The sequence below is a fragment of the Prionailurus viverrinus genome, chromosome A3 (assembly GCF_022837055.1).
Source record: "Prionailurus viverrinus isolate Anna chromosome A3, UM_Priviv_1.0, whole genome shotgun sequence".
NCBI classification, from domain to species: domain Eukaryota; kingdom Metazoa; phylum Chordata; class Mammalia; order Carnivora; family Felidae; genus Prionailurus; species Prionailurus viverrinus.
In genome coordinates, this window is record NC_062563.1 from 111,148,323 (window position 1) to 111,161,378 (window position 13,056).

The 13,056-nt window shown below is 48.1% G+C and overlaps 1 protein-coding gene across 1 annotated transcript in view; it reads right to left on the reverse strand.

Moving 5' to 3' along the window:
• VIT (vitrin) overlaps nucleotides 1-13,056 on the reverse strand; it is a 106,254-nt gene that overhangs the window by 24,191 nt on the left and 69,007 nt on the right. Inside the window, exons 9-11 of the mRNA XM_047851154.1 lie at nucleotides 6,967-7,011; nucleotides 5,424-5,486; nucleotides 823-970 (exon numbers count right to left, since the gene is read on the reverse strand). Of these exons, the coding sequence (XP_047707110.1) occupies nucleotides 823-970; nucleotides 5,424-5,486; nucleotides 6,967-7,011 (256 nt within the window). The remainder of the gene's footprint in view (nucleotides 1-822; nucleotides 971-5,423; nucleotides 5,487-6,966; nucleotides 7,012-13,056) is intronic.

The window sequence follows — 13,056 nt, forward strand, 5'->3', positions numbered from 1 at the left end:
TCTGAGAGTCCTTTGTGGAAAGGGAGATAACTATCCTGCCCTTAATGGTTTCTGGTCAAAAGTCCATCTATTATTTGAGATTTGTGCTTGTTCGCTCTTCTGATCGTTTGCTTATTGCCTGTCAATATCTGTATATCTGCTTCAGGGAGAAGTAGGTTTCTCGTATTATAATGAAATAAGATGGGCTTATTATCCCAAAGAAGAGAAGAGGTTGAGATTGGATGTCAGTATGAATGCTTGATTTCTACCCCAGCTAAAATAATAGAACGGAATGGGGACAGGCACCTGGTGCTCAGCTGACTGACAGACCACTCCCCTCCCCGCCCATTCTTCCCCATTGCCTGGTGAGCTCTTCTGGTACCAGTGCAGAGGCCTAAGGTCATATGGAGAAAAGAGAAAGGTCAACCTAGAGCACCGTATCTTCTGGGCATCTTACCTGTCGGTGTGCAGGAGTGAGCACATGGTACGGTCCACCTTCCTCATCTACAGATGACAAAACTGAGGACGAGAGAGAGGCGAAGGCCTAGCCTGAGGCCACGTGCTTGTTGTGGGCGGAGCGAACACTGGATTCCAGCTCTCCTCCTTCCCAGATAAATATCCTCTCTACCAATCGGAAGTGCAAATGCCATTTACTTCCAAATGTTCATTAACCTGTCCTTCCCTTCTGGAAGAATCAGATTTCTTAAATGGCACCTGAATTGCTTCAGTTTCTTTCACTTACATTTGTATTAGGGAAGACATGAATTTATGCTCTAGGATGCGTTGGTATTATTTGTGGCACAAGATTAAGTATGCAACGCCACTTGGTTTCACAGCACTTACCCATACTGAACGATGCCCATCAGTGGACCGGCAGGGCCAATGTCAAGAGCTTGGGCAACATCAGCCAGGAACTGCTTTTGGATTCGGAACCGACGTTTGCCAATGCTTGAGCTCCCGTCAATTACAAATGACAAGTCAATTTTGCAGTCTGAGGAATGGAAAAGGGGTCTGTTATTCTGATGATCTCTCATTGCATTAACCTGGGCATTCTCCCCCTCCCTCTTTCCCCATCAGAGCCCGCCCCCCCCCCCCCGATAATCCAATGAAAAGAAAATTAAAAAAAGTGGCAAGATGCAGGGTATATTCACTTATTTATATTCCTGACAGATTTTCACTGGGCCCCAAGGTCCGGGACACTTGGACTAGTACTTATTTCTATAAATGTTTTAGAATTCTCTGCCCCAGCCACACTGATAGACTTCAGAAGCAATGACCTCCCATTCAAGTTTGGGGAAATCCTGAGGATGGTTTCCTAGGCTCAGACCATGTAGGTTCAGACCCCTAGATGTAGAATTCACGAAGACTGAGTCTCAGGAGCTTGTGCTAACTCTCGTCTTAATTTTGTAGAATTATGTGTTGGGTCTTTATAAAGGCAAGAAAAAATCAGCAAGGCCAGTGCGGAGGGGAGGGCAGGAATGGTAGAATGAGAAATTAATACCAATCTTCTCGTCATGTCCCTGGGTAAGGCAACCATAGAATTAACCATAGAATTATCTACACCTATCAGTACTTGTTTGTAGCAGTCTTTGAATTTTTCCCTTTCTTTTAGTTGTGATAAAGACTGGGACATTTTTCTGGCTAGGATCCCTGGACTTTCATGAATATATGGAGGTTATGTTGGAGGTGGGGGCGAAGAGCTATTCTCGGCCTCTCAAATGCTGTAGAAATTGGTGGAAAGCCACATAGGCTAATAGTGTCTTCTTTGCTCTCGACTGAAATTGCATCACCTTAGTATGATAAAACTGATTATTCAAAGCTGATCAGAAGTTCTTATTGGGAGGTATGTATCCCTTTGATCAATAAAAAAAAAAAAAACGGGGAGGGGTGCCTGGCTGGCTTAGCTGGTTAAACGTCTGACATCAGCTCAGGTCACGATCTCATGGTTTGTGGGTTCAAGCCCCACGTCAGGCTTTGCACTGACATCTCAGAGCCTGGAGCCTGCTTCGGATTCTGTGTGTGTGTGTCTCTCTCTCTGCCCCTCCCCTGCTTGTGCCCTCTTTCTCTCTCAAAAATAAAGAAACATTTAAAAAAATGGGGAATGAATCGTTTAACAACTGCAATTTGGGAGACAAAAATATTTCAAAGCACAGTTCCACGTGGAGAAAAAGAGAGGGGGACAGTAAAATTGGGAATTTCTGGGCTGGAGCATCCACGAGGACACAAGGACCAGTGATGCCCTTTGTGCTTGGTGGCCGCAGCTGCCTGAACAAGCCTGGATCTCTTTAAGCTGCCATAGGATCGCCCATGAGGCCACTCTCAGCCTTCTCTTCTCTTCAGTGCATGTTGTATTGCTTCCATGCGACTGGGGTCTTCCCTTCCCCAGAAGGAGGTCGGTGGGCAGGGAGGGATATCCATCTACCTACCAATCAATCAAAGTATATATATATATACATATATGTATATATGTATATATATATATATACACATATATAATGAGAACAAGAAATGGACATGAATTGACACAGTTTTAAGCAGATTTGATGAGAAATACTTATTAAAGAGTGATACTACGGAATTGGCAGATTAAGGGAAAAAAGTTGTATCTGAGAATGTGCTTCATTATCTTGCACTGGTGCATGGCAATGAAAGCAAGGGGAGAAGTAGGCGATGACAGCGACCTCTCTGGGACTGGCTGACTCTGCTCCATCTGGAATCAGTGCCTTGGCTCATTAGTGGATCTTGCAAACTTTTGCTTCCTGTCTGCCTGGACATTTAGTGCCGGCCAACTCTTTTTCTGCTGGCTTCCCCTGTCTTTGCTGCCCCCAAACTGCCTATACCCAAGCATGATCCTTGAGATGAATATTACAGGAATCAAAGAAAATCAAGAAGTGAAGCTTAAAGATGTCACAGAAGCCTGGGAAAAAGCAGAAGAGAAGCAGAACAGTTCTAGGGCTACTGATGTACCCCACACAGGGCCAGCCCATTCTTTCCTATGTCCGAGCTTGCAATGAGAATTGTTGCCAGCAGGTGGCAGTGGTGTTCTTCAGGGCTTGCCGCTCACCAGGCAGGCACCTGTGGTTTGCTAGAAATGAGGACTCCCAGGCTCCACCCAGATCTACAGAATCAGATCCCCATTTCAGCAAGAACTCCAGGTGACCTGTGTGCACATTAAAGTTTGAGAAGCACTCCTGAACAGGGCTTTTTCTTCTAGATGTCAGTAGATTAGTTCAATATGCCTTTTAAAATGAAAAGTCTTTTTTTTAATAACTGTTAATTAGAATAAGGCCCCGAAGTGACTTCCTTTCTTTTTTTTAAAGAATGTTTATTTTTGAGCCTGGGAGGGACACAGAGGATCCTAAGTAGGTTCCTCACAGACAGCAAGGAGTCTGATGTAGCTCTTGAACTCAGGAACCGGGAGGTCATGACCTGAGCCGAAATTGGATGCTTAACCGACTGAGCCACCCAGGCACTCTAAAGGTGGTTTTCTTTTTAAATAAATAAAGCCCACGGGGCGCGTGGCTGGCTCCGTTTGTAGAACTTTGAGTCTTGATCTCAGGGTCAGGAGTTCAAGTCCCATGCTGGGTGTGGCGCTTACTTAAATAAAGCAATGAGCCTCTTCTTCATGGACAAATTTTTTCTCATTTCTTACAACTTGAACCTTGTTCAGGATTCAAGTGTTCACTTCATAGCTAAGCTTTAAAGAAGTTGAGATGCTCTCTATTTGCTTAGGTCTCTTTACTACTACCTGATGGCTGACATTGGAATCACCTGTGCTCCCCATTGCCCAGAATGCTTTAATGATCTGGCTTTCAGCTTTGCGCATGTGCTCACTGAGACACAGCGGCTTTCTCGTATTGAGAGGAAAACATGCCGATATGTAGATGGCATCACTGCTACAGGATAGAACTGAGTTACTAAATGTTCAGCATGAACAATTTATTACGGTCACAGAGGGCAGAGGTTGGAAGACGAGGAAGAAAAGGTAAGATATAGTGTCTACGGGAATCAATCTACCAATTTTCTTAATTGCTTTGGTTTTCTCCAACATGACACAATTTTTATAGATTAATGCTTTGTGTTGTCTCATACATTAGGCCAGTGCTTCTTAACCCTGGATATATATCAGAGTCGCTTATGCAGCTTCAACAAATAAGAATGCCTGGGAATCTCTCTGGGCTGTGCTTCTTAAGGTTTGATGTGCAAAGAAATCACTTGACTCAGTAGGTCTGGGGTAGAGCGTGGGATTCTGCCCTCCTAACAGGCCTCCAGGTGATGCTGATGTGGCCAGACCATACACTGAGTAGCAAGATCTAGGGTGAGTGGGATTCAGTAGGTATGAGCAGGAACTGGACATCTTGAGTCTTCAGGTGATTCTCACACACAGCTGGGTTGGGGCTCACAGCGCCCTGGTAGCTGACTTGCAGCGACTTTCTAGGGGAATCTGTGGGTGCTCCCTTGGGCCTGTAGCACTCACCTGCCTCTCGGTTTTCCTCTTTCCCCCCCAACCCCGCCCGGATCCCTCCTGTCTGATATCCTCAGGTGGCTTCTCCACCTATTTAGTGCTGAAGTTCTTCAAGTTTTTTCACTTTTTAAAAATGTATTTATTTATTTATTTAGAGAGAGAGTGGAGGAGGGGCAGAGAGAGAGAGAGAGAGAGAAAGAGAAAAGAGAATTCCAAGCAGGCTCCACTGTGTCAGCACAGAGCCCAACACAGGGCTCAATCTTGCAAACCATGAGATCATGACTGGAGCCGAACTCGAGAGTCGTATGCTTAACTAAGGCTCCCAGGCACCCTGGAAGTTCTTCACGATTAAGCCCTCTGGTTTCCCTAGGTCACCTTTCCTGTTCTCATGACCTTGGTTTTAAACCCTAGCTCATCATCTTCCAACTCTGAATTCCCAGGGGGCTCCTCCTTCTCAAGTCAGATCTGGGGAGTCAGGCACCTACTGGACCGAATGTCTTTCAGAAGATGGAAGACAGAAACCATCTCCCTGCCCTACCCCTGTGGACCTCATGGCAGTACCATTATCCCAGCTGCTTCCTCTCTCATACCTCCCCCTCCAAGCCTCTAGATTCTTCCTCTCTGTTTCCTGTTTCTCTCCATTTCCAGTTCCAGCTCGGAGCTCTGTCTGCCCTCATGCCCAGTAAGCCCCTGGCCCTGCTGGCAAGCCAGTCTCCTCCTCTACCCCCTCCTTTGTCTCCCTTTTCCATCCCACCCTGTTGCCATAGTGATGTTTAAAAAATCCGATCCTCTCCCCTTCGTGTACACAGTTTAAATCCTCCATAAGCTTCCCTTTCCCCTTAGAACAAAGTGACAGAAGAGAGGAGATCAATAGATCCAGGGTGGGAAAGAGGTGGGTTTGGGTGGGAGTAAGCGGGGAGAGAGGGAAGCAGATTGGATGTCACGGCCACTATGGGTTTCTAGTTGTCAGTTAACTTACTTGGATCTCCCTGGGATAGCGGCTCCAAAGCCTGTGTGCTTAATTCTTCTTTTGGAACAAATCCTGGAAAGAGCAGTAAAACTTTTGGTGACTTACAAGAACAGGAAGCATCTGGCCTTACCCCAGGGATGGGGACATAATGGATATTCACACCCAGCTACAGGGCGAGGGGCTTGGCTACAGGCTGACTGTGTTCTTCTCCACACCACCCCCACCTTGAGAGATAAGACTGAATTACTGACAGTCTACAAAAGACATGGCAGCTTATGGGTGCTCAGGGGTCTGAAGTCAGAAGACTTGAGTTCTGTTACCTACTGCCTGTTAACTGAGTCTGTCTGAGCCTTAGTTTTCTTACCTGCAAGCAGTAAGCACTTTGCCAGTGTGAATTATCCCTCTGTAAAACTCTGAAAATCTCAAGGTCAGGGCATGTGTCTTACCCATCGTATAAACCTTCATGGTGCCTATCACCATAGGTCCTCGGTCAACATTTGGTGACTGAGTCAATGCACGAAGATGGGTGAGACACATGGCCAGTCTAAGGGGGGGGGGGGGGGTGGCAGATGCAAGCTGCAGGGCAGGAGATAAGACACCAGCAACTCCAACAAGTGAGAGGGTCTAGAACGCAACCCTTCCCCTCCACAGCCTGAGATTAGAGGGGAAGCTACAAAAGGGTTTTGTCCTTTTAGTGCGTGTGTGTGTGTGTGTGTGTGTGTGTGTGTGTGTGTTGAATTTCAGCCTTGGGAAAGTGCTTTAGAGCCATTTACATGGAAGCCAAATTCACACATGTATCATATAAGGGAATAAAGACCATCAATAAGATGGCCTGGGAAGTTGGTCTTCCTATTTTCAGCATGCCTGGAGTGTGGGGTGCCCTCCCAGAGGCTCCGTCAGAGGAGGGAAGTGCGGGGGGCTCTGCTCTTGGCTGTGGTGAGCTTTCTCCAGGCTTGTTAGTTTTTCCAATTTGCCAAGCACATGATTTCATCTTTCCATGAAAGGTCAGTCTGCTCATCCCACTTCCTCACATCATTTTGAAAATTCGCTTTGGGTGTCTAACGGCATTTCTCAGCCAGGAGCCTCTCAGGGAAACTGTCCAAGGCTCCATGTTGGAGGGAGGGGGGAAGAAACGTGAGGCCAGAGGCCTCTCCTCCACCCCGTCGTTCCCTACCAGTAAAATCTACCCTCAGACCGAGAGCCAGAAGGCTGTGTTTGCTGTTGGAGTTTCAGACCCTTAATTCAGTAAACAGTAAACAGCGAGCAACACTCATTCATGTCAAGGGCCAAGCTGAATACCACTTTGCAAAGAAGGACAGGGCAATAGAAGGAAGTCAGAGTGTGCTTCGAGATGGAGTGAGCCTCTAAACCTAATTTTGGGGTGAGGAACTCACTCCCTTGTACGTTCGGGTCTTCATGACTCTCACTTCCCTTTCGTTATCCGGTGGACAACAGTGGCCTCTGTGCCACCAGCTGGATTATCAGACTCTCGTGATTCTGTAATCCTATGTCTCCATCTAGTCGTGGCCAGGGGGTTGGGCTGTATAATTACCTGCATCTAAAAGGACCGATCCAGGTTTCCACAAGTCCATTTCCCCTGATTTTCAAAATTAAAAAGAAGCAAACTTGTTATTTAGGTGAAACCAGCAGAAACTTTCAAGTGAACTGCCCGGATGATAACATTTTCCACTTGTGGCAGAGAGTTCAATAAAAGAACACGGGACCAGACGTTAGGAAGATACCACCTAAAACCTACAGCGTTTTTTCTCGTGGGAAGCTCTGAAAACCAAAGACAAAAACATCTTTGCCCTTTCCTTTCTTTTACTGTGCACCAAGAATCATGGACTATAAAAATCCCGGGATTCAAGGGGACCTAAAAGCTCATCCAATCCAGACCAACCTCCCCAGCATGCTTCCACAACATCACTACCAAGTGAGTGGATGGCTGGTGCTTGGATACCGCCAGAGACAGGGAACTCATTACATACCCAACCAAGACAGTACATTTCTTCTCGGACCATTGAGACTGTTAGAAAATTTTTCATCGTATTGATCGGAAATCTTAATCCATCCCTCCATCCACACTTACTAAGCGCCCAGCATATACCCAATATCATTTCAGTTACATTTGACTCACCCATCTATTTTATGTTCTCTTCCTTAGAACCACACAGAACAAATCTGGCCCCGTCAGGGAGTGGGCAGTCCACTCATTTCCTGGGGCTCGGCTGCTCATTGTGTGCCTCATGCAGAATAAAGCAGAGTCACCGGGCATTTCTATGTGCAGTAAAATGTTTAATGCCCCACTATAAACTGGGGTTGATAAGGTGGAAAGGTGGTCAGGAAGGGAGGGGGATTCTTACCCAATAGTCCCTGACATCTTTTGGAGAATCATGGCCAGGAGGGGCTCAGAGGCAGCACAAACGTGTTATGAAGCCTCATAAGGACACCAAAATAGCTGTTTCTCTTCCTCTGTCCCTTCCTTCTGTCCCCACCTCCCCAGCTCAGAAAGTGTAATCAGCCCATCAGCTTTGCGGCAGGCCAAAATGAGTAACACACCCAAAAGAAGTGATGTTTTCCTTCATAGGATGAAGGTGCCCGGCTATTTTGAAAGGCCGTCTGCGTTTGTGCACATTCTGATTTAGTGGTGAGAACTGAGTTTAATCTGGCTCAGCCATTAACCAGGTGTACACCTTAAACAAGTCTCCTACCCTCTGTGAACCTTAATTTCTCTGCGAATCACATTAGCAGGTTGGGTGAGATGATCTCCCTGTTCAAATATTTATGACTTAGAAGTTTAAACGGTCGGCTCGTCTCATTTCTCTATCGCCACCTACTGGTAAACACACGCACTTCACCCTTTCCTTGAAGAACGAGTCTGGTAGCATCTCAGTTTTTGCCCAAGGCTTTCAGCACCCTTGAATGCTACAACGAATTAGAATTCTGGGCATACTTTAGCAAGAGAGAAACAGTTCCCTGACAGTAGGGAACCAAGCCCTTCCTCCTGTCCTGGGAGCCTATCTTTCTGTTGGTGCCACTTATATTTGTTTGGGACAAGCATGAACCAAATCACTTACCCAAAAGCTGGAGGCTGAAAAATATTTGGACAGCTGAGACTTGGTGTTTTTTGGACTTGGTGGTGATGGGAAGGAAGTCTGTGAGAACACTGACTTTCTGGTGTTGAAGAGTAACCAGGTGATGTGAGGATAAAAGGCACTGGAAGACCCATCCTCTGTCTACCCAACCTTGGCCGGGGGGTTGGGGGACTTGCCTACCTTCTCTGACCTCAAGTTTTCTCCTGTGTAAAGCTGAGGTCATGAACACCTGCCTTGACCTGCTTCCCACAGAGGTTAATGTGTACAAAATCACATCGCAAAGTGTAAGCCAGTCTTAAAAAACAAGGACTTATTTTTTGGGACGATACTTGCTTGGTCATCTCATAGATACAGTCAGCGTCTAAGGGAAGAACTGGCTCTGAAGGATTTCCATGGAAAAAATGTAGATCTGTTAACATTTACTAAGAGTGCGCTTGGCGTCAGGCACTGGCCAAGCACTTTGCAAGTTTAAGTCACAACGGCCCCGTGAGTTGGGTTACGGCTGCGACCTCACGTTACAGGTGAGGAAGCTGAGGCACAGGGAGAGGTCGAGCTGAACTTTGAGCTCAGGCTCCAGAGCCTGCACTTAATCACCCCCTGTTCATCACACGTGCGAAGTCACTGTCACGTCGGCATCTCAGGGTCATCTTAGGCCACTGAAGGACACACAACCTGGCACACTCCCCGTGACTCACGCTAAATGTGGGGGACCCCCATATCCCTGCTCTGAGACCCTGGTGATGACCTCTGCACTGGTGACAGCTTCCGTTCCCTGCACATCTGGAGGTGACCAGCACAGGACCCAAGCGGGAGCTGTAAGACACGGCCCTTAGGGCTGTAAAGTTTTATGGGGCAGAAACACAGTTGGCCCTTCGCCCCCCCCCCCCCCCCCACCGGGTTCTCCCCAGAGAGTCCCCTGGAGTGTGAGTGTTAGGAGGTGGCGGTCTGAGAGGCAGCAGGCCTCCGGAGCTGGGGCACCCCCGTACCCTCCTTCCCTTGGCCCGGCTCCCTGCCTGGAGCCGCACGGTCCCCGTGGACAGCTCCCTCTTGCTGTAGTGAAATGGCACGCACTCGCAGAGCCGCTGGCTGGGCCAGAGAGAGCACAAGGGCTATCAGAGCAGGCTGAGGACAGTCCAAGGTTCTAGGCACTTGATCTGTCACTGACGCATCCATAATGCTGGGTTTACAGACGGGTTGCCCTCCCAGCTTGGTGTGGGATATTGGTTTGGGACCTGGCAGCCTTTTCGCGTGCAGACAACATTAATTCCATGTTGGGTTTCCAGGCAGGTGAAGCCTATTGGATCGAACATGGTAGCCTGAAGCCAGACAGCAGAAGCAGAATGGTTCTGAGGCAAAGTCACCGAGTTCTAACTGAAATCATCAGAAGCACCCTCCTTCCCCTGGAAATACAGCTGGCGTGGCCATGCTAGCAAGATGGCTCCTGTCCCCACTCAGAGGGTGCTGGAAGGAGGGGCAGGGCCTGGCAGTGGAGGCCAGAGGTGGCAGTGGCCTTACGGATGACTCTGAAGGACCAGGGTGTGGGGCCTTCTACCTGTGGAGGCAGAATTCCAGAACCTGAAAATATCTTAGTTGTCTTTGTAGTCCTAATGCAAGGCACAGTGTCTGACATCTAGCATGCTCAGGAAATAGAATTTCTTTTAATTAAAGAACAGTTCCTCTGCAGTGGGGATGGTGGCTTAAATTGGGGAGGTTGGGCAGAAGGCATGGTGGGAGGTGGGTTTTAAGTCTGGCGTCCTGTGGAGGAGAGGATGAACTACTGAGGCCAACGACAATCTCATGAGGTCCATGTATAGCTGTCCGCGTCTGTTAGTGGGTTGCCTTAAACACAGGTATTTAGTGGGGCTCTGAGATTTGGTCCCATGTGGTATAGATTTGTATCAGTGATGAGAAAAGAGGCAGGTGGCACATTAATCAATTATGCGGATGACAGAAAAGTTGGAAGGATAGTTAATACACTAAATGACAGAATTAAGATACAGGAAGATGGCAAGAGACAAAACTGAGGAATTTCACAGCGATAAGTGTGATATTCTAAGTTGGGTTCAAAGACTCAATGGCACAAAGACAGGACGGATGTGACCTGCTTCTGTAGAAGTGCAAGAGAAAAACACCCTGGTGACTTGAGTTACTGAGTTATTGCCATGATGGAAGCAGAATATTTAGGCAGCGAGAGGCAGTGCCCTGGCACACACCCCTCGTGGGTGGCATTGTGTTCTGGTCTGAGTGCTCTGTGTGAGTCTTTCAAGGACTGTGGTCACAATCTGCCAGGTCACAGAAAGACCTGTGGGAGGAACCGGAGAAATTTATCCTAGAAAAGATGAGACGTAAGGTGGATGTGAAGGCTCCTTTTGTATATTTGAAAGGCTCTCAAATTCATACTCTTAAAAATGATTGAAGGGGCGCCTGGGTGGCTCAGTCGGTTAAGCATCCAGCTTTGGCTCAGCTCATGATCTCACGGTTCATGAGTTCAAGCCCTGCGTTGGGCTCTCTGCTGACAGCTCGGAGCCTGGAGCCTGTGTCTCCCTTTCTCTTTGCCCCTCCACCTCTTGTGCTCTGTATCTCAATAAATAAATAAATGTTAAAAAAAAATGATCAAAGACCCCAAGGGGTTCTTGTTTGTGTGTTATCCTACTAAAAATCAAAATGCTCGGTCATTTGAAACAGAATGTTAACCATTTCACCATTTATTATGCTTTTTTTTTTTTTAACACGAGAAATAGCTATTTTCCAAAATAATTCAGTGACAAGGGTGACAAATTTCTTCAATGCCTGGCATAACAGAAGACTGTGGGAATCTGATATCTGTTCCTCAGTCTGTTGGGACATGTTTCGGTTGAAGAACGAGAAGAAAGTCTGGCCTCACTCAGTTGTGCGGTGGGAGCAGGGAGGACATCCCAGGATCCCCATGAGCAGGGTCCTCAGGCTTCACTCTGAGACACACTAGTTTAGCCAAATTAGGATCAATGGGCCTAAGTTCTAGATAGTTATGTCTAACAGTGAGAGGGCTGGGACCCCTCCTGACCACTCACTCAAAGGTATCTGACGTGGGGCAAAAGCCTTTCTCTGGCATATTTGGTGGGGAATCAGACCAGAGGCAGTTTATGCAATTCATCCCAATTCCATGTCTCAGTGATTTTCTAGCTGAAGAACTGGGCAACTTGCCTGATAGGCCTGATTACCTCTGAGGTGAGAGCCTGACAGAGGGTATCTAAGAGCCCCAAACGTTCTGACCTGCCTTTGCTCACGGTGTGCGAGTGGCTTCTGCCCACAGGCAGGAGCCCTAACGAGGCTGCGGGACCGGTGAGGCCTGGGTGCCCGTGGGCTAGGAGACACTCTGAGGCCAGGGCTCTCTGGGGGTGGGTGGGTAGCTCAGAGCAAAGTTCCAGGGATGACGGTGAGGGAAGGAGCCGCAGAAATGGGTAGGATTTGAGGATACAAAGGCAGCTGGGCGCATCTGGAAAGTTTAGGAAGATGGAGCATAATGGCTGGGAGCATGAAAGAGAAAGGGAAAGGAATGAGGGCTCAGAGCTAGAGAACTAGAGAGGTAGCATTAGAAAAAGAGAATGGGGTCAATCACTGAAAGTAACCTTGGGTTCTTGGGAGTCAAAAGTAGGAGCTTGGAGATCAGGTAATGTGCCTCATTACCAACCACCCCCTGAGCCGTGTCTGATTTGTGGTGTATGTGAGCTCAATCAATCCCAGAGGCGGGTCCTGGGGTGTGCAAGGTGGGGGCATAGGCCGCCCAGGTGGGAGCCTCTCAAGCAGACCCAACCCATGAGCGCTACTGGGTGTCTGCACAGCTGGAGATTTTTCTCTTTGACACACCAAGAACAGACAAAGCAAAGAGATGTTTTCTAGAAGGTAAAACGCCTTGGCATGCCCACAAACTCTGACCATGTGGCAGGGGCCAGCAGCCAGTGCATGGGGAGTAAGGTATTTGCAAGGGTGCTGGAGCACGGCTGGTGAGCAGCGGGCAGCTTACCCGGGCTGACCTGTGCTCCAGCAGACTTCTGGAAAGCAGCTCTGGGAGAATCCTGACTTTGGATACCTGATGGGATCACACGGCATCAGCTGATTCAGGTGCAACCAGCAGTCTGCTCTCCTCCCTTAATTTGCCCCCTGGTATAAGTGCCCCCGGTTCAGATCTTCCTTGGAGGTCAGCCAAGCTGGCTGAGCTTGGCTCTCCTTCTGGGGGTGGTGGAGGAGGCAGAGATCCTAGCCAAGGGGACAGGGTGCGGGAGTGGCCCGTGCCTGGCTGCCTGAAGGGTCCCGGGGGCCTACTGAAGGCTAGGATGGCCTTGGAACCCTTGCCTTGCCCAGAGATCTGATTCTTAAAACCCTTTGTCCAGGACAACAGTGTGTGCTTTGGCAAAGGTACAGTTGGGCAGCAACTAGAGGGGGACCACATGGAGCCCCTGCTCTGATCCAGTAGCAAAGCAAAACAGAACCTACAGTCTCTAGGAATCTTTTAACATGCGGAGGACAGACTGGTATCCCCCAGCAAGAGTAAAACCTGGACTCTTTTC